The 20,075-nt window shown below is 38.6% G+C and overlaps 1 protein-coding gene across 3 annotated transcripts in view; it reads right to left on the bottom strand.

The window, feature by feature from the left end:
* Positions 1-387: 387 nt before the first annotated feature.
* Positions 388-20,075, bottom strand: part of FSIP1 (fibrous sheath interacting protein 1) — a 196,456-nt gene continuing 176,768 nt past the window's right edge. The window contains exons 12-13 of one of the 3 annotated variants that reach the window (XM_058666088.1): positions 5,519-6,032; positions 388-649 (exon numbers count right to left, since the gene is read on the bottom strand). In XM_058666088.1, the coding sequence (XP_058522071.1) occupies positions 477-649; positions 5,519-6,032 (687 nt within the window). In that variant the 3' untranslated portion in view covers positions 388-476. Of the gene's footprint in view, positions 650-5,518; positions 6,033-20,075 lie in introns of those variants that run through there. The other 2 variants (XM_058666091.1, XM_058666089.1) reach the window with 2 other exon arrangements.

The raw sequence follows: 20,075 nt of genomic DNA, 5'->3' as shown, positions 1-20,075 counted from the left end.
TGAAATAAAATTACAGGTAAAGTGATATTTTATAAATAGAGAAAATGATCAATGACAAATATTTACAAAAAAGTTACCTCAAGGAAAAAATTACATTCAGAAAAAAAATAATTAGGAAAAAGTGATTAAAAATAAATAAATTCAAACAACATAAACTTACTATCACGAAAGATTTAGATGAAAAGAATTAATACTGGAAAGTTTTAGATCAGAAGCTCTGATGTTTTGGTCAAATATACTCTTAAGTTGGTCTGACTGCACAAAGGGAGATTAAGTTGTTAAGAGCACCAGAACACCTGAGAAGATATTAGTAGCCTTGGGAATTGATGTAACAAAGAACAACTCGGAGGACTGAAGGTATGCACTGTTTGAGAAAAAACAAAACTCAGTTAAGACAAAAATACATTAAAAACTTCCCTAAATGCAGGCCAAAATACTTTTGAAGATGTAAAATAAAGTAGCTAATATAAATGTCACTACTTGTGACTCTCACTGCTGCACTGAAAACAGGCAGGACTACACAAAACAAGAATGTTGTCACAGCGCCGTTGGAACTGCCCATGTGGCATGAAGAATGGCAATGTACACACAGCCCCTTCCACCACCGCCAGGTCTTCTCCAAAAGTCTCCCCAACTGCGGCCAGGCTTCCTGAACAAGTTACAACCAAATGCTCAGAACTTCAACAGGAAATAGATTCAACTTGTACAGGTGTCATGACTTTCTTTCCTTGGAAGAGAGGCCAGTTATCTGAAGACTTTGGGGGCATGAAACGGACGGCAAAGCTTACTCCTTCCTCCGGATGAGCTAGCACCCAGCCTTATCTCACACCCCAGCGTGTTTTCTTTGCCCCTTAACTTTGATTTTACATAGACAAGTCACAGGTTAGGTCTGAGGCTTTCCACCTCCGCCAGTGAATTGTTGAGCACATTTCTCTTGCAGGCACAGTATTAAAAAATTCCACCTGCCTCTCCCCATATGTCACAGCAATTCTTTACATTTCATCCTCAATACAGACTGCTTCCTTGATCTCCAGTCACCAAAATTCTCTCTCTTACAATTGGTTCTAATTTGGGTGGGGAGGATGAGGATGCCACTTATTGGAACTCTAAGTCCTAATAGTTTGTAAACATAACACCGAATAAACATCAGGCTTTTTAAAGACAAATGATAGCATTACCACATGATTACAACAAACATGAAAAAGGCAGTATTTAATGTTGAAAACTTATTTTTAGTGCCACAAATTAAATTGGTCATAAATGTCATATTAGGTGAAAGATGAAAACATCCAGGTACAGAAAATTCAGAAGTATTCAATTTCAACTCAAAGAGGAATTCAACAAGATACAGCATAATCAACTATCAAAAAGCACAGGCAAAGAAAGCCTTTGAAAGCAGCAAGAGTTTGGTTTTGTTGTTGTTTTAAAGATTCATATATTTTACTTGAAAGTCAGAATTACTGAGGGAGGACGGAGTAAAGGAGAGAGAGACAGAGTGAGAGAGAGAAAGGGATCTCCCATCTGCTGGTTCACTCCCCAAATGACTGCAATGGCCAGAGCTTGGTAGGTTTGAAGACAGGTCTTCCACATGGAGCAGGGGCCCAAGAATTAGAGACATCCTTTAGTGCTTTCCCAGGGCATAAGCTAGGAGCTGGATCAGAAATGGAGCAGCCAGAACATGAACTGGCACCCACTGGGGTGCCAGCCCCACAGGCAGAGGATTAGCTTGCTAGACCATTGTGTCACCCCAAGCAAAATTTTTGTTCGTTTTTTATGTCATATTAAAAAAAAAATTCTATGGCCTTCAGTAGATTTCGAAGCAAAATCTTCACAAGCCAGGAATATAATGATATATTTAAAGTGTTAAAGAAAAAAAAAAAAACTCACCTAACAGAGTCATGAAGGGAGAAAGAAAACCTTTCCCAGACAAGACCTAAAGGAATTCATCACAATTAGGCATGCCTTCCAAAAAAGGAGATTTTTAAAGTAGAAGGCTCTAATTAATAAAATAAGACATACCAAAGTCAAGAAAAACATCCTGAATGTATAAGTAATTGGATACATATTCAAAAGACTCTCATATTATACAGGTATGTAGAACAGTTTCATCTCCTAATGTACAAGAGTAACAGTAAGTGTTAAGGGATACAAGCTGCAAGAATGTGTTAAAATTGAACATAAATCATAAAAAAAAATAAATCATAAAAGGTGGGGAAAAGGAATGCCAGTGTAACCTTTGATATGCAATTATAGTTAAATTGCTATGAGTTTAAAATAGCCTGTTACAAGTTCTATATAAGCCTTACAGTAAATGCAAGCACAAAAGCAATGGTAGTTGCACAAAATATTAAAGGAAACTATTCAAAGCAAAGCATACAGAAACGTAAGACTGCAAAGGAACACAGCAAGAGAGGAAAAACAAAAGGTCTATAAAACTACCAGAAACTAAATTACAAAATGGCAGTAGCAAATCTTAGCTTTCAGCAATTACCCTGGATATAAACTGAGTAAATTCTCAAATTGAAAGACATAGAATGGTTGATGGCTTTAAAAGCAAATAAAACAAAGGCAAACAATGAGATCTACTATATCTAACTATAGGAGACTCACTTTACTGATAAGGACCTAGCTACTCTGAGAAAAGGGACAGAGAACATAGTTCTTGCAAATGGAAACCTTAGGAGAGAAGTGATAGGACTACTCAAAATAGACTGATTTCAGAAATGTAAGACAAAGAAGGTCATCACAGGATAACAAAAGGGTATGAAAACTGTGAATAAATACGCACACAACACCAGAACACCTAAATATATGTACCTAAACATTTATCAAATGATCTGAAGGCAGAGGTAAACTATGATGCAAAATAGTAAAATACCTAAATATCCGAACCTCAACAATGCACAGGTCATCTCATAAAAATCAATAAGGAGGGCCCGGCAGCGTGGCCTAGCGGCTAAAGTCCTCGCCTTGAAAGCCCCGGGATCCCATATGGGCGCTGGTTCTAATCCCGGCAGCTCCACTTCCCATCCAGCTCCCTGCTTGTGGCCTGGGAAAGCAGTTGAGGACGGCCCAATGCATTGGGACACTGCACCCGCGTGGGAGACCCGGAAGAGGTTCCAGGTTCCCGGCATCGGATCGGCGCGCATCGGCCCGTTGCGGCTCACTTAGGGAGTGAATCATCGGACGGAAGATCTTCCTCTCTGTCTCTCCTCCTCTCTGTATATCTGTCTGTAATAAAATGAATAAATCTTTAAAAAAAAAAAAAAGAAAAATCAATAAGGAAATACTGAACTTGAACTAAACTCTAGACCAGAAAGACCCAATAGATGTATACATAACATTCCACCAACCAGCAACCAAATACATGTTCTTTTCAATCATGCCTAGAACATTCTCCAGGAAAGATTATATAGTAAGACAAAAAAAGGAACCTTAAATTTAGGAGGATTGATACAATAACAAGTATCTTACCAAATTATAGCATTAAATTGGAAGTCACTATTGAGATTTTGGAGAACTTAAAAATATAAAATTTGCATATGATATTAAACAACATGGTCATTACAACAATAAAAAAAAACTCAAGAAAAACAAATATAGAAATGCTACATGCCTAAACTTATGGGATTCAGACAAAAGTAGGTATAAAAGGAAAATTTAGAGCATAACTATCTGTGCCATTTCTCATTTATCATTTCTCAGCCTTTTGGTTAAGATAAAATGCAATCTCTGAATTTTTTTAAAGATTCCAAATAAACAAATTAATAGTATACCTCCAGTAGCCAGAAAAATAACAAAAACAGCCCAAGTTGACAAAAGGAGAAAAAAAATATATATATATATAAGTAAACATATAGAGAGAGAGGGAGAGAGAGAGAGAAGAAGTAAAGGAAATAGAAATTAGAACAACAATGAAGAAAACAAGAAAACAATAAAACTAAACATTATAAAAAGACAATCAGGATTGGCAAACCACTAGTAGACTAGAAGAAAAAAACGGAAAAACTATAATAATTATAAAGGAAAGAGGAATTCAGTTGCCATAGAAATACAAAATTTAAAAAAAATTATTATGTACAATTATACACCAACAGATTGGATAACCTAGAAAAACTTAATCAATTTCTAGACATATACAACCTACAAAGACTGAATCATGGAGGAATAAAATCTAAGAACTAATAAGAAAAAGAGAATGAATCAGCTCCGAAGTCTTCACCAAAGCAAAGCCCAGGACCCTACATCTTCACAGCTAAACTCCATGAAACATTTGATGAAGAGCTAATACTACTAATCTTCTGCAAACTCAAAATTTTGGTGGAAGGAAACATTCCAAACCTGCTTTACAGAGCCAGCATTATCCTGATGTCAAAACTAGATAAAGGCATTAAGAGAAAACTGCTGCTGGTCAATAGCCAAGATAAATATCAATGCAAAAATCTCTGAAAAAAAATCAAACTCAACAGAACATTGAGAGAACCATTCTTTATAGTCAAGTTGGATTTAACTCAGGAATTCAAATATGACATCACATTAACCAAAGATTATTCATGCAGAAAAAAATATTTGACAAAATTCAACACTCTTTCATAGTTTAAAAAAAAGCCTTTAACAGATTAGGTATAATATACACAAAACAATAATAGAGTTATAGTGTAAATCAGTAATTAATACACTCAATAATGAAAAATTGACAGCATTTTCTGAAAGATCACAGACAGGATGAGGATGCTCACTCTCTGTAAGTCGAGCCAGAGCAATGACACAAGAGAAGTAAAAGACTCCCAAATAGGAAAGCAAAAACTCAAATTTTTCACTTGCTGATGACATGATCTCATACAGATAAAACCCTGGAAACTTCATCAAAATCTGTTAGAACTGATAAGAACATCAAGTGAAGCTGCAAGAGTCTATACAATAACAATAAAATATTTAAAAGGGAAATTGAAAAATCTATCTTATCTATAGTAATACCAAAACCAATAAAACTTGGGAATAAATTTAAACAAGTTCAATCTATATGCTGAAAACGACAAAACGCTAATGAAGAAAACACAAATAAATGAAAAAAAAAAAATCCCATGTTCATAGACTGGAAGGATAAATACTGTTAAGAAGTCAACACTACCCAAAGTGATCTGCAGATTCAATGAAATCTCTGTCAAAATCCTGATGTCATTTTTTACAGAAATAAAAAACTTATTAAAATCATATCACAGGAGGAGCTAGGTCAAAAGGAAGGAAGGAAGGAGGGAGGGAGGGAAGCAAGGAAAGATGGAAGCAAGGGAAGTACTAAGCAAATTAATTCCAAATTATTTGCCTTATACAAATGAATTTCTTTTTTATGAAACATAAATAGAATTATTTGTCATAAAACATAACATATTCCATAGGAGTACTAATCATAACCTTGAACTCACTGGGACATTCTCATAAACACTTTTTTATGTTTTGAAGCTTGTATTGACATCATCCTAAAAATCACTCACTGAAGCACATGTTCTCCAAGCCTCACCTGTTTTTGCTTTCTCAGGAGGGCTGGATTTCAGATGCTCATCCTGTGATGAAAGGCTCACACTAATACCATACAGTGGATCATCCAAGAAAGAGGGCCTTCGAAGTCTCCCAATACCAACAGCCTTTGACATAAAATAGTCTTCGGTGTCATTGAAAACCTCAGCCTTAGGAAATAGAAGACATTTCATATTCTCCACTTCAGCGACAAGAGCTTCCGGCATTTGATGTCCAGTCAAAGCTTTAGCGAGGTAGTAGCCTTGAGAGGGTGGCTCACAGTCGGCATTCTCAAGTACACCTGCATCTTCTGCCTCAGTTTCCTGGGCTTTTGTTTCTGACCCATTTAGCAACTTAGAAAGGATGGACTTGGATAGCAGGGGTGGTTCAGATGTAACATCCTTGACATTTTTGTTTTCTCCGCCATCAGGAAGTACAATGCTGGATTGTGGTTTGAATGTGCATTCATCCAGAAGACACTTTAGCTGCTCATCAGAGAGCAGTGTTGGGGAATCTAACTGATGAAACAAAATAAGACTTCATGGTCAATTGCTCAACTAAACACATTTATTTGTGGCAAGCTTTCAGTAACACAAAATAAATCCAACAGCCAGCAAAGCCCTTACATAATACATACAAATAGGAAACATTTACAATATCCCAAATCACAGAACTGTACAGCAGTCTTAGAAAATAACTTCAGAGTCAATCATGCTCGTGATAATCCAGGAGGGAAATTCTGTAACACTGATGACAATTAATTACAGCACCTTTCCTGTACATATCAACCACTATCACCCTTCTCTACACATGGAATAAGGATCTGAAGCTGGAATGGAAATACCAGAAAATCATTCTTTCTTTAAAATGTCACAAGCCATCAAGCAGGGAAGTAGCATCTCTAGGATAAAGCACCAGAAACTCTACCATAGCCACCAGGAGATGTTTCTCTAAGGAATGTTCCAGCTCATTCCTCTCTGTTGAACCACATCCCCTGTGCTCCTGGGGATAAACCACTCCTAAATCTGTCCACGACTTTCCTCAGACAATACTGCTGAAGACAGTAAAGGAAGGGTGCGTGGGTGGCCCACCATGATTTGTGTAGATGCTTCAAAGCTACAGGCCCTGGCAGGGACCAGAGCATTTGAGAAGGAGGATTTCATCACACATGTCTATTTGCTGCCTATAAAAGCAACCAAGGCTGGGCATTTCAACCAAGAATTCAGGGATTAAAAAAATGCTTTTTCTTCCAGTGATACTCTCAAAAAATAAATAAAAATAAATCTAATGTAAGTATTGACCCAAGTTCTACATGAACTCAACTGAACAGCAGAACACTTGAGTTAACAATCTCAAAAAGAAATGGGATTAAAATGCATTAAAACGGGCCCGGCGGCGTGGCCTAGCGGCTAAAGTCCTCGCCTTGAAAGCCCCGGGATCCCATATGGGCGCCGGTTCTAATCCCGGCAGCTCCACTTCCCATCCAGCTCCCTGCTTGTGGCCTGGGAAAGCAGTTGAGGACGGCCCAATGCATTGGGACCCTGCACCCGCGTGGGAGACCTGGAAGAGGTTCCAGGTTCCCGGCTTCGGATCGGCGCGCATCGGCCCGTTGTGGCTCACTTGGGGAGTGAATCATCGGACGGAAGATCTTCCTCTCTGTCTCTCCTCTGTGTATATCTGGCTGTAATAAAATGAATAAATCTTTAAAAAAAAAAAAAAATGCATTAAAACACACACACACAATCACCTCTTTAAAAAATCTGTGTCTTCCTTGATTTACACTGTGGCACTACCTAGAAAAACACTAATCACTAATTCTCATTTATGGAGAAATAAAAAATTCAAGAACTTCCTACAATAAAGCTTTAGTCAGGTGCTACAATGGTTTTAATTAGTACTGCACTTTGAAAGTACATAGTAAAAGGCAAAAGATGTATTCTATCTCAAGAGAAACCACAATATCCATTGCAAAAAATGGTTCCAACTAGAGGGTATTAAGCTCAGTGAAATAAGTCAATCCCAAAAGATGTTCTCTCAGATATAAGGCAACCTTCAGGCAAAATACAAGATCAATTCATACACAAATATAAATATATGTGTAGGTATATATTCATCTAGAACTTTATAATGGGGACTAGCATACCGAGAAGGGAAGATACATTGCAATATGCATCTCTACTCCCATATAAAAGATGGACTCCCAATGAAACTATTAAATATATCTTGACAATATGACAATAGGAGGCTGGACTTTCTAACACTGTCTATACCTACAATGTCATGATATACTTAAATAGCATAATTATGTACTTGTGACTGTTGTTAGATGACTAAACTATTGTAATAATATAAAGGAGGACAGTAAGGGGAAGGAGAGTGGGGAGAGAGGAATGGGAAATCCCTAAGCTTATGGAACTATATCATGAAAAATAAAAATTTTAAAAAAGAAAACTATATAGTAAAAAATGAGGGTTCTGTGTATATAGAGTACCACAGGGGAAAAGTAATCTTTGGAAGACCAATATAAATAACTTCTCATTACTATGCATTTTTGCAACTCAGGTAACATAAGTTACTACATAGATAATATACTTCAAAATATATCACATTTAAGAATTATATTTAACTTACATATATTAAAAGTAGTTCTCATCACAACAAGCACTATGGGTTTAGAACTCATAAGATACTGTCTCAGAATATATTCATAGCAATTATCTTAAATTTAAGATTCAGAAGATTAGTCACTCTTCACCGTGGTGTTGGGGACTTTCCTGCACACCTCCCCCACCCCCAAAAAAATGTTCTGCACCTTAATTGTTGACAAATGTCTTGTTAGAGTTACAAGCCAGTCTAGATTATCCTAAAATCTGCCAAGATCAGTAAAATTATACTTCAACACAACAAATGGCTAAATACTAAAATGAAATAGACACGAGACAGCTGAATGGTACCTTATAGCCATTTTAAGGTATATAGCAGCCGGTCCTGTATACAAACTAAAATTGAAATGTCAATGAGCAAATCATAGGTTGTGGTTAAGAACTTGTTTTTTTGTTTTTTTTAACATACTGGTTACGCAAAACCATGTCAATTCCATAATGTTACAAATTGCTGCTAATGTTATATTGGGACTCTTAATTGACTGGGATGATATTCTACCAGCTCTAAGTTCAGACCAGAAATGGTCTCCCCAAGAAACTGTTCAACCCATCTGGACAATAAGTAGCTGGACTCTATGTTTGGTATATGTTTGCAAGGAAAGAATCTTGATTGAATTTGAACTGTAATACTGCACCAAGGTGGAGGAATCCACCAGGGGGGAGGGGCGTGGGGAGGGGTGGGGAGATTCCCAGAGCCTATGAAACAGTCACATAATGCATAATAATTAATAAAAAAAAGTCAAAAAAAAAAGATTCAGGTAATTCACCCTTAGCTTAACTTAGACATCAAGAAATAGAAGTTCAAGGCTGCCACAATGACATAGCACATAAAGCTGCTGCCTGTAGTGCTGGCATCTCACAGGGACTCTGGTTCAAGTCCCAGCTGTTCTTCCAATCCAGCTCTGTGCTAATGTGCCTTGGAAGGCAGCAGAAAATGGCCCAAGTGATTGGACCCCTGCACCCACATGGAAGACCCAGAAGAAAATCCTGGCTCCTGGTGTCAGATTGGCCCATAGCTCCAGCAGCTGGGACTATTTGGGGAGTGAATCAGCAGTTTGAAGATACCTCTTTCTCTCTTGCACTCTCTCTCTCGCTTGCTCTCTCACTCTCTTTCACTTTTATTCTAATTCTTTCAAATAAATAAGATAAATCTAAAAATGCAGTTCAATTAATTAGCAAAGCCTACTTTTGATCATTAGATACTTGAGGTAGGTAGATGTGGTACTTATCAAAAATATTCCTTTCATCCTGCTATGTAAACCTAGTCACACAGAAAATAAAAGCAGTGTTTATGTTATAGATACTTAAAATGTACTTGTAAAATCTGCCTATATAACATTTCATATAATAAGTAGATGATATCTAGGAATTGTCCCTAGGAATTTTCCCACTGAAAAATTGTCCTCACCAAAAATTTATCGTAAAATTTTCAGAAACTAGGAAAAAATTAAGTCTATATTGGAGGAGGATAAAAAAATTACAGAAAGGTAATCTCTTTGGGGGGAAGAGGGAAGAGGGAATACTGGTGGATTAGTTGATATGTTTGATTACTTCAAAAAATAGTATTGATAGGATAGATGCTTGGAAGGTCTGATGATGTATTTGAGTTGGGATACAAAAAAGTAAAGCAAAGGTAAAAGTAAAGCAATTATGAACAATGCAGGAAAACCAAAAAAGTTATACAAAAAGGATAAAAAATAAGGCAAAATATTATATTGATACACAGAAAACCAAGTAAAAGAAAAGGACCACCATTAGCTCTAGGATAAAGAACGTTATGTAAGAAAGGATACCAAGGTATGCAATTTGCTTCTGCTGTGAATTACATTTATACAGTATCACAATGTAAATACTGATGGCTGAGGTAAAAAATACTAATTGAACTTATAGAAACATGGGGAAGAGAGAAGTGGTGCTTGGACTAACAAAGGTAAATCCTGAGCTACTATTACAGAAACCTCAATATACACTTTGTAAGAATTAAGTAAGAAAGTCACTGGGGGGCCCGGCAGCGTGACCTAGTGGCTAAAGTCCTCGCCTTGAAAGCCCCTGGATCCCATATGGGCGCTGGTTCTAATCCCGGCAGCTCCACTTCCCATCCAGCTCCCTGCTTGTGGCCTGGGAAAGCAGGAGAGGACGGCCCAATGCATTGGGACCCTGCACCCGCGTGGGAGACCTGGAAGAGGTTCCTGGTTCCCGGCTTCGGATCGGCACGCACTGGCCGTTGCGGCTCACTTGGGGAGTGAAACATCGGATGGAAGATCTTCCTCTCTGTCTTTCCTCCTCTCTGTATATCCGGCTTTCCAATAATAATAAAATCTTTAAAAAAAAAAAAAAAAAGAAAGTCACTGGGGCTGACACTGTGGTGTAACAGATAAAGTTGCCACCTATGATGCCAGCAGCTGCTCCACTGCAGTCCAACTTTCAGCCAATAGCCTGAGAAAAGCAGAGGAAGGCAGCTAAGCGTATAGGCCCCTGCTACTCAGATGGGAGAACAGATAAAGCTCTTGGCTCCTTGCTTCAGCCTGACTCAGTTCTGGCCATTGCAGGCATGTGGAAAATGAACCAGTGGGTGGAAGATCTCTCTCTCTCTGTGTCTCTCTCTGTAATCCTGACTTTCAAATAACGAGATTTTTTTTTTTTAACAACAGGAAGAAAAATGGAAATTTACAATGCCATGAAGTTAAATAACATGCTCCTGGATATGATAGTCTCCATTACACAGTTATGGATATCCCCTTAAATGAAAAGCCACTTAAATCAACAACAAGAAGAAAAAAAAGAAAATTAAAAATGCCATAAATGTAATAATATGCTACTGAATGACTAATGTGTCACTGAAGAAATAAAAAAGAAAATCAAGAACCTTCCTGAACAAAATGTTACTTTATGATCTATGAGTCCGTGGATAATTTAATGAGAAAGAAAGTGTTTTGAAGAGACAAAACTACGAAGTCTTTTTTAAAAGAAAGCACACTATTAGGAAACAATATAGGGGTAAATATTAGGAAAATATGCTTAAAAATATTGAAAGCAGATTCTGGGAAATAAATTAAAGCATGGGGAAGACTGAGGCAAGGGCTGCCATTCTTGTTGAAAACATTGTAGCATAATGTTTCCTTTATTACTGCAACAAAATTAAAATCAAGTACTTTCTGATGTCATGGCTCCCCTCCCCAAGGCTCACAAAATTGAGAGGTCTTGTGAAGCGACACTAGTTCCACAGAAGCTTCTTGGGGTACTCTGAGACAAAAACGTTACACATTCCAGCTCACGTACACAGAAATAAGCTGAACTGTAATTTCCCTGGTCCTCTTACAGGAAGCAGCCAAAAAAGAAAGACAACACAGGACACTAGAACTTGGGTTTCTGTGTAGGCTTTGCTTCCCTGAGCAAGGGCCAATAACCTTCATGCAGAAACAAGGAATTGAAAAAGATGATCTCCAAACTAATTTCCAGTTCTTAATAATTTTATGAATAACTACTCAAAATTAAGATTAGCCAAAGAATAAACTTTTCTACTTACAAAAGACTTCAACCACAATGGAATTTCTAAAAACAAAACAATGTAAAAGAAAACAGAATTTGTATTGCTTTGACTTTGTCACAATTTCAATCCGGAACTCTTACAATTGGAGAGCCATGTGGCACAGCAGTTGAGACTCCAAAAGCCCACACTGGAGTGTCAGGTTCAATTCCTAGTTCTGCTTTTGATTTCAGCTTCTTGCTATTGCACATGGGCAGGGGGCAGGGAGCGGGGGAGCAGCTGGCGATTGCTCAAGTACTAAGCTCCCTGTCACCCACACAGGAGACCAGGATTAATTTCCAGGCTCCCAGTTTCAGCCTGACCCAGCCCCAGCTGTTGTAAACACTGAAGATGAAACACTGATCTCTCTTTTTCTCTCTCACACACACGTTTTTAAAAATGTGATAAATCACTTAATTCCACAATAAAATAATGGCCAAAAATTCTCTCGTCTCAAAACATTATAAGTAAAAGCAAATACAATAAGTCTTCAAATTAAATTAGTCTAACCACAGAATCTCTAGGTAATAATATAGATCAGAAACATCAATAGGACCCATTTTCTCAAACCTTCAATTTCCAACTAAGTCTTTGCCAACAGTAAATCTCATTAAATTGCTCTTGCAAGAATCAAATTGATTAAAGATATATGAACTATTTTGTAAAGTGCTAAATTAACACACATTATTTACAAAGATTGAACTTTACGGCTTTAACACATATATCCCTAACTCATCCCAGATAGCTAAGGGACCAGAACCCAGTCTTCATTGAGAATACTCTTGAAACTCCTGAACTAATCAGCTTCATAACTGAACTTATCATCGTATGAATTTGAATAACCATTTATTTAAGTATGCACCTTATACAATGCCCTTTCTTTTGGCTCAAAACTAACATTCACAGCTCCATTCCCAGAGTGCCTACTTTTTATACTTTTCCATCCAGATAAAGGCCTTCTTGGTGCAGGAGTTAGACCTGATTATTACTGCAATAGCTGTAGATGGAATACAAACTGTGGATTACCTCATTCTCATCCCAGCCGCCTATCCTATGCTATACATCGTCAGTTTTTACAGCCATAAAGATTTCAATTTATTTGCATATTATATACATTTATATAATAATACATTTATATAATAATATTATATATAGCTGCTTGGGATTAATCTTCTCAAGCAGCTATATACAATGTTATTATTCCTGGTTTACAGAAAAAAAAATGGGGCACCAAGAAATTAAATAATCTGGCCAAGGTCATACGGCAACAGATTTGTTGACAACGCAATCAAAGTTATGTCTCTAGTTCAAGCAGACAGAAAGTTCACCTTTATAAACCAGTAGATGCAATCTTGTCCTTTGATGTAAGCTATTGTTAGATGACCCACCCTTTAAGCCTAGCAGCCTGTAATAAGTGAGCCTAAGGAGGAAAGCCAAATGTCCTAAAAGATTAACAACAAGGATATGGATCTAAACAGTTTTCAGTGATATCTCGTTCTACTTCAAACAGTCAATGAAAAAACATTACACCCTTTGCTTAATCACCATGATATAAGTTTATAACTCTATGTTGAAACTACTGCCAGAAACTCCTAGCCATTAACCTAGTCAAGGTTTTCTGTCGGAAACATCGGTTGTCAGAAACAGAAACCCTTATCTCAATAATAGAAGTGGTGGAGATGAGGGTTGTTGTATCTCGTGAATAAAAACAAGCTGGATATAAAGTTGAGAAACACCTTTTGGAGTTTGGACTTGAGAAGACACCTGAAACAAAGGCATGTGATCCATCACTCTTTCTGGGGCCTCACAGTTTCTTAAGTCACAATTTATTTGATGTATCCATTAGCTTTCTCTGCTTGTTGATGGTTTCTGTTCTGTTACAACCTCAATATACATATGTAACATGAAAGGACTCTGGTGCTCATTTAACATGATGGTAAGAGGTTAGTAGCCACCAATGACTGACCACAATCACTACTGCTTAGCAAGATAACTTCAGTGATTACTGCCAAATTAGATATGCCTACTACAAAGGATTCAAGTGCCCACCATGAGTCCATTCATCTATGCTGAGGGTCACCTGATACAAACAGGATCACTCAGGTTCATGTTTCTGGCAGGGCTGAGAGCTGGGATGATTTCACAAACTATCAGCCAGACAGAGACAACTATATCCCAAGTATACCACATTCTATACTACAACTGTTATGAAATAAATAACCATTAAAAATACTACCACTTAATGAAGTCCTGCAGATAACTGAAAGATTAGCAAACAAGGTATTTTCAAATTTGGCCAGTCTCATTAAAACTGCTTGAAAATCACTCTTTAAATAGTTAACTGAGTTATAACTGAGTTTAACTGAGTTGGACTATACAGCAGCAATAACAAGTCAAAGTGCTCCCAAAAGGATCATATATGCTAAAGATTCATGATGCTTATTCGGCTCTTACGGATTAAACAAATACAAAAATCATGAGAGTAAAATTACTGTTATTCACTGAACACATGTATCCATGTTGCTAAAGGTTCACAGAAGGAAGGGCTTCTTGCCTCTCTCAGCTCCGTCCATCCCTGTTTTATATTCCCATCTACCTATAAAGTCAAGTCTGGCATCCACACTGCTCTTTGCAAGCCACAGCAAGAACATGGCATCCCAGGGAATAGCGAAGATCTGGCACAATTTTACACAGAGCAATTGGAGGGGCTGTCTGGACCAAAGAAAATCTGAACTGTAATCAAAAGGGAACCAGAGGTTATTACCAGAGAAACTACATCAAGCATCAGGAATGAGGATTGAGGTAAGGCTGTAACTAGAAACTGAGTTGGCTGACAGGTCAGAAGCCAGCAGGATCTGTGGAATGAATAACACTTAGCGTAAAGTAGATCAAGGGAAGCAGATCTAAGTGAGATCGTGAATGTTGCGGTCATACTGAAAACCCACTTTGATGTGGGGACTGGCTTGTGACAATAACCGCAGAACTAGACACCCTTACCTGAGCCACCTATGTTCACACAACAGCTGAGTGAGACAGAGTGTGAAAAGGTTTGCGTGATCAGTTTTCCTGATGAGGGACTGCTATATCTCTGGGCATTCTGTGATGGTTCTCCTGTGGTTCAGGTGCCAGAGACAGTCCCATGCATCAGAAATTCAAGCTTCCTGTTTCTGCAGTTCTACCAGCATTAGGGAAGTGGCCTGCAGCAGGACCCCAGTGTATAACACCAGGATGTGAGAAGCAGAAGCAAGGGCTGGGATTCTCAACTCCTATAATCACAATGGGGCATGAACTTGGCTTTAATTGGTGACATAGTCAGAAGGGTATGGATATATTCTGAAGGGAACTATATAAAACATCTGCACCACTTTTTATTTATAACAGAATATGAAAAGAGACTTATTTTCCCATGTTACGAGACAATTACCACTTGAGGGCTGCCATCAATTGCTGCTTTCTACCAGTAGAGAGAGTAAGTCCACTTCAATCACATTCTTATCATCCTGAGCAAGTTGCCAGAATGGTCCTTTTGTCATATGTCTATCATTCTTTTTTATGAAACAAGGATGGGTCCTTGGCCATGCAGTTCTAGGGAGTCTCGTTCTGTCCCACATATCCAGTAAAAAATGCTTGACCACGAGTTGAGGTGTGCAAATTTGCATAAAGAATCTAGAAAGGAGCTCTGAGATGTCACTTCAGCTCCTAGTGTTCACCAAGATGACTAGTTTATGCTTTAATGCCTATAATGAAAATCGCTTGTATGGATTAAGGCTTTCTATGATCTGTTTGATGATGACTATTTTTATTATGTAGAGATAAGGAAGTCAGGATGGAATCAGAAATCAAGACAAGCCATTGGCTATTTAAATGCTTTAATCTCACAGTTTAAGCCCAACCCTTGCAATACGTCAAATGATGGATGAGTCAAGATGGAGAAATTAGATGTAACTGGAACCTAAGAAACTTATGTACACCCTCAGGGGCTGCCTCTAAACAACTTTAAGTACTTTGTTTGACATCATCAAAGCTTCATGATTGAAAAGATGTCCTCTGAACTCTGTTTATGAGATCTTCAACGAATGTTTTTTGGGCTTGGATGATATGGAGGTGATGATGCTAGAGTCTGTACAGAATCACTCTGAACAGGAAACTCATTTAAGGCCAAGCCAAAGAATATCCAGCAGGTGCTAAGAAATATACATGATCTCTACACATATCCAGGCCAGAAGTTCTATCATGGCCACAATTGTGGGTGCCGAAACAAGTGGAGACATGGCATAGCTTAGCAAATGTTCCCTAGAGCTGTCAATAGAAAGGTAAACACCCCAAATTACAACCATGAGTACTTCTGCCTTCCAGAAAGATAGGCCCATCATGTGTGACCAATGTCACATTGAGGATCAATGGGCTTTAGCTTCTTCTAGAGAGCACCTCACTGGTTTATCATTATCTGGAAACCCCATGGAGAAAACACCTAGCTGAACTCCATTCACATCAAAGAGACTCCTCAGAGGGATATTCATTCCTGGAAACTGAGAATGAAAATTCAACCAATCCTTGAATGATCAAGAAACTTTCTGGCATGATTTGTCTATTGCCAGGCAGAATAGAACTAGCATGGTTTATACTGCTCTTGTGACTATGCACCTGGCTAGCTCTGCTGACACCACTATCATGGCCTTGAATATCACTCACAGTCATAGCTTCTCACCCACAATTTCTCTACTACTGCTGAATTACATTTGTTAATGAGGTGTAAGCTGGTCAGCTGGACACTGTTAGACTTGTGCAAGCCAAAAGTACAAGAGAATTGGCCTCCCTTGAGCAGACTCTGACCAAGGTGAAAGGTAGCCAATAAATAAATGAGTCATATCCACTGAAATTGAGTTTTAACTCCTCTTCCTGGAAGCACTACCTTCCCCTGGGATGACCATCCTAAAATGCAGTTACTCCAAAGAATACTTCTTTGGTAATATCTCCTAGGATCAGCAATACTGGCTGACAGCAGCAAGATAAACAACATGGCTGCCATGCTTGTTCTCTATTTGAATCACTACCTTTTCCATTACACTTCTCTTCACCAGGGAAGTGGAAGCAACATATATTTATTTGCTTCATGCTCTGCTGCTCCAGAGTAAGACACTAAAAATGGATGACTGTTTTGAAGTCCTGTTGGGTCTCTGAAAAAGGCAACTTGGCCTATACCAGACTACCTGGGTACACAGAATTAGAATTTAAAACGTTTCTGCAAAGAAGTCAAGATTCACATGCATGGCTAGCTGGGTGCAAGGACTACAGAATCATGGCCAATACGATTGAGACTACAAGAAGCAAAACAATGTTTCAGGATCTTTGGGGCTCAGAGATTAACCACTGGTTCCTACTGCCATCACTGGAACCTTGGCAGTAGATCCAAGAGAAAGTCCTTCAGAGCCCTGAGAGGACAAGTGCCCAGGACAGCCAGAACCAACATGGCTAGAAATAAAATATCATTTGTGATGGTGTTATGAAAGCCAAGGTCAGAGTTCAGGTTGAAGTGTCAAGATGACTAGAAGAAGAATTACTTGCTTGTGATATAAAAGTGGTTGTGGCATGTTGTTCAATTACTAAGACATGCCCACTGTAAAGAAGGCGAGACCTGCTTTCATTCTGGGGGCAGAGTGCAAGACCAGGCCTGACTCTAAAGAGAGTCCATCAGAAGTAAAACCTACCAACCAACAACGGATCAAAACAAGGGAGAGGTGAGGCACATAAACATGTGCTATCCTCTGACATTTTAGCCCTCAGTCTCCAGCATCCTTTGCTCTGTGTTGTTTTACCTTGTTCTCATTCATATTTTACTCTGGAAAGACCCTCGAGTTAATTGTTACTTACTCTTGTACACAAATTTTTGACACAATGGAAAACCTACAAGGTAGTGTAAATAACCTGACGTCTTAAAACCTCGATTTTTTAAAATATTTATTTTTATTGGAAAGGCAGATGTACAGAAAGGAGATACAGAATGATCTTCCATCCACTGCTCACTCCCCAAGTTGCTGCAACAGTCAGAGCTGAGCTGATCCAAAACCAGGAACCAGGAGTTCCCTCTGGGTCTCTACACAGTTGCAGGGTTCCAAGGCCTTGAACCATCTTTTACTGCTTTCCCAGGCCACAAGCAGGGAGGTGGATGGGAAGCGGAGCAGTTGGGACTCAAATTGGTACCCATATGGGATCCCGTTGTATGCAAGATGAGGATTTAGACACTAGGCTATCTCACCAGGCCCAAAACCTCAGATTTCTAATTAGTAAAATAGAAAAACAACAACTAGTTGCCTCCTAATTACTTGTGAGGAGCACCAATAAACAGCAATTTTCAGTAAATACAAGGCCCATGTGTGAAGCTGTTCACATGATTCCTGAAGCAGAATAGGTAAAATTTCAGTCAACACTATATTCAACACCAAGCTTCATTTGGAATGTAACAACAGGGATTAAGATCTTAGTACCAGAAATGGCTAGCATAGCCAGAAAAAGGCTGGGTTCTAAATGTTTTTGTCCTTGCTTAGAATGATAGGAGAGTCCTGTGAAGCCCAGGGACATAGAGGTTCAACTAGTTTGTCCCTTGTTTCATGCTCTTGCATGCACAGGCCCTTTCACCAGTCCCCTCCCTCTGTCTGCCCTCTTCCCCAAAGCATTCAGACACCTCACTGCTCCTGCAGGTCTCTGCATCTGGGCACACTCTTCTCAGGAGTATAAACCTTTAACTTTTTCTGATTGCCCACATATCAAAACTTACCTGCCCTAGACGGCTTCCTCATTACTCTCCCTAAGACTAAGCCATCTAGGGTCAATGCATATAGCCCTCTCAAGGAACAAAGTCATGGTTCATAGGAGCCTCTTTCAATCAGAATGAACCAACCCAGTGAGGTGATTCTAAGAATAGAATTCAGACTCCAATCCTAGATAGTATGGATATCTAGAAGACAGACCTTTTAATGTCCTTAAATCAGGCCCACTCAGTCCTAGTCTAGTTCTACAAATGGTCAGTTCTATCAAATTTCATCAGAGCTGAGTTTCTTCAGTAAAAACTTACTATCAACCCTAACATTTAATGTACTCATCAAGGAGAGTTTTTTCTAGTCACATATAGGTGACCTGTAGCTTTTCCCAGAGTTGAGCAAGTGCCCCTAGAGTTATTTTCCTGTCTAGCCATATATCTGAAACATCTAATTATACCTGTACATTCTGAACAGCACATAAAGCCCAACATCATTGTGTAAATATACAGTATGTTGCTATTAATACACTGCTCAATGAGCTGTCCTTTTCCATTTGGCCATCCAAAAGTGAAATCATGGTACTGCTGAGAAAAAAAAAGGTAAGATTTGAAAAATGAACTCTAAGTTATATTGTCATCCAAATTATAGGCATGAAATTCTATAGATGTCAAACCAAAAACAAAGTTACTTGGTACATTGGATACAGATTCATAAGGATACAAAAAGTTGAACACATTGATCTAGCATTATGGTATAGTGAGTCCAGCTGCCACCTGCAATGCCAGTAACTCATATGAACAAGTGGTTTGAGTTCCAGCTGTTCTGTTTCCAATCCAGCTCCCTCTTAATGTGCCTGTGAAAGCAGCAGAATATGGTCTAGCACTTGATCCCTCACATCCCACATGGGAGACCTGCCTGAATTTTTCAGGTCTTTGCTTCGGCCTCTCCCAGCCCTGGATGTTGTGGCTATTTGAGGAGTGAACTACTGGATGAAAAATCCCCCCTCTCTCTCTCCTTCACTCTGTAACTCAGACTTTCAAACAAATAAATAAATCCTTTGCAAAAAGGTAACTATACATTCTGTCAAAAAGATGCCCTTAGTACCCAGCCCAGTATCCTAGTGGCTGAAGTCCTTACCTTCAGGCGCTGGGATCCCATATGGGCATCATTTCATGGCAGTCCCTCTTCCCATCAGATCCCTGCATGTGGCCTGGGAAAGCAATGGAGGATGGCCCAAAGCCTTGGAACCCCGCACCCACGTGAGAGACCTGGAAGAAACTCCTGGTTCTTGGCTTCAGATGGGATCAGCTCCAGCTGTTACAGCTACTTGAGGATTGAATCAGTGGATGGAAGATCTTCCTCTCTTTCTCTCCTCCTCTCTGTATATCTTACTTTGCAATAAAAATGACTCCTTTTTTAAAAGATGCACTTAAATAGTATCCCTTTTACACAAATCTAGAAACTTTAATAGATGAAATTGCCTTGACTCTTCTTTCATAAATTCCTTTATAAGGGTACTTCAAAATGTTCATGAAAAATATATATATATGTATTTTATAGTTCTTGCATGGTATGCATTTTCCTTGAAATAGTCCCAGTTTAAGTATCATATTA

The sequence above is a fragment of the Ochotona princeps genome, chromosome 6 (genome assembly GCF_030435755.1).
Source record: "Ochotona princeps isolate mOchPri1 chromosome 6, mOchPri1.hap1, whole genome shotgun sequence".
Lineage (NCBI taxonomy): Eukaryota > Metazoa > Chordata > Mammalia > Lagomorpha > Ochotonidae > Ochotona > Ochotona princeps.
The sequence above is the reverse complement of the archived record's forward strand: the minus strand, read 5'-3'. Positions and strand labels throughout refer to the sequence as shown.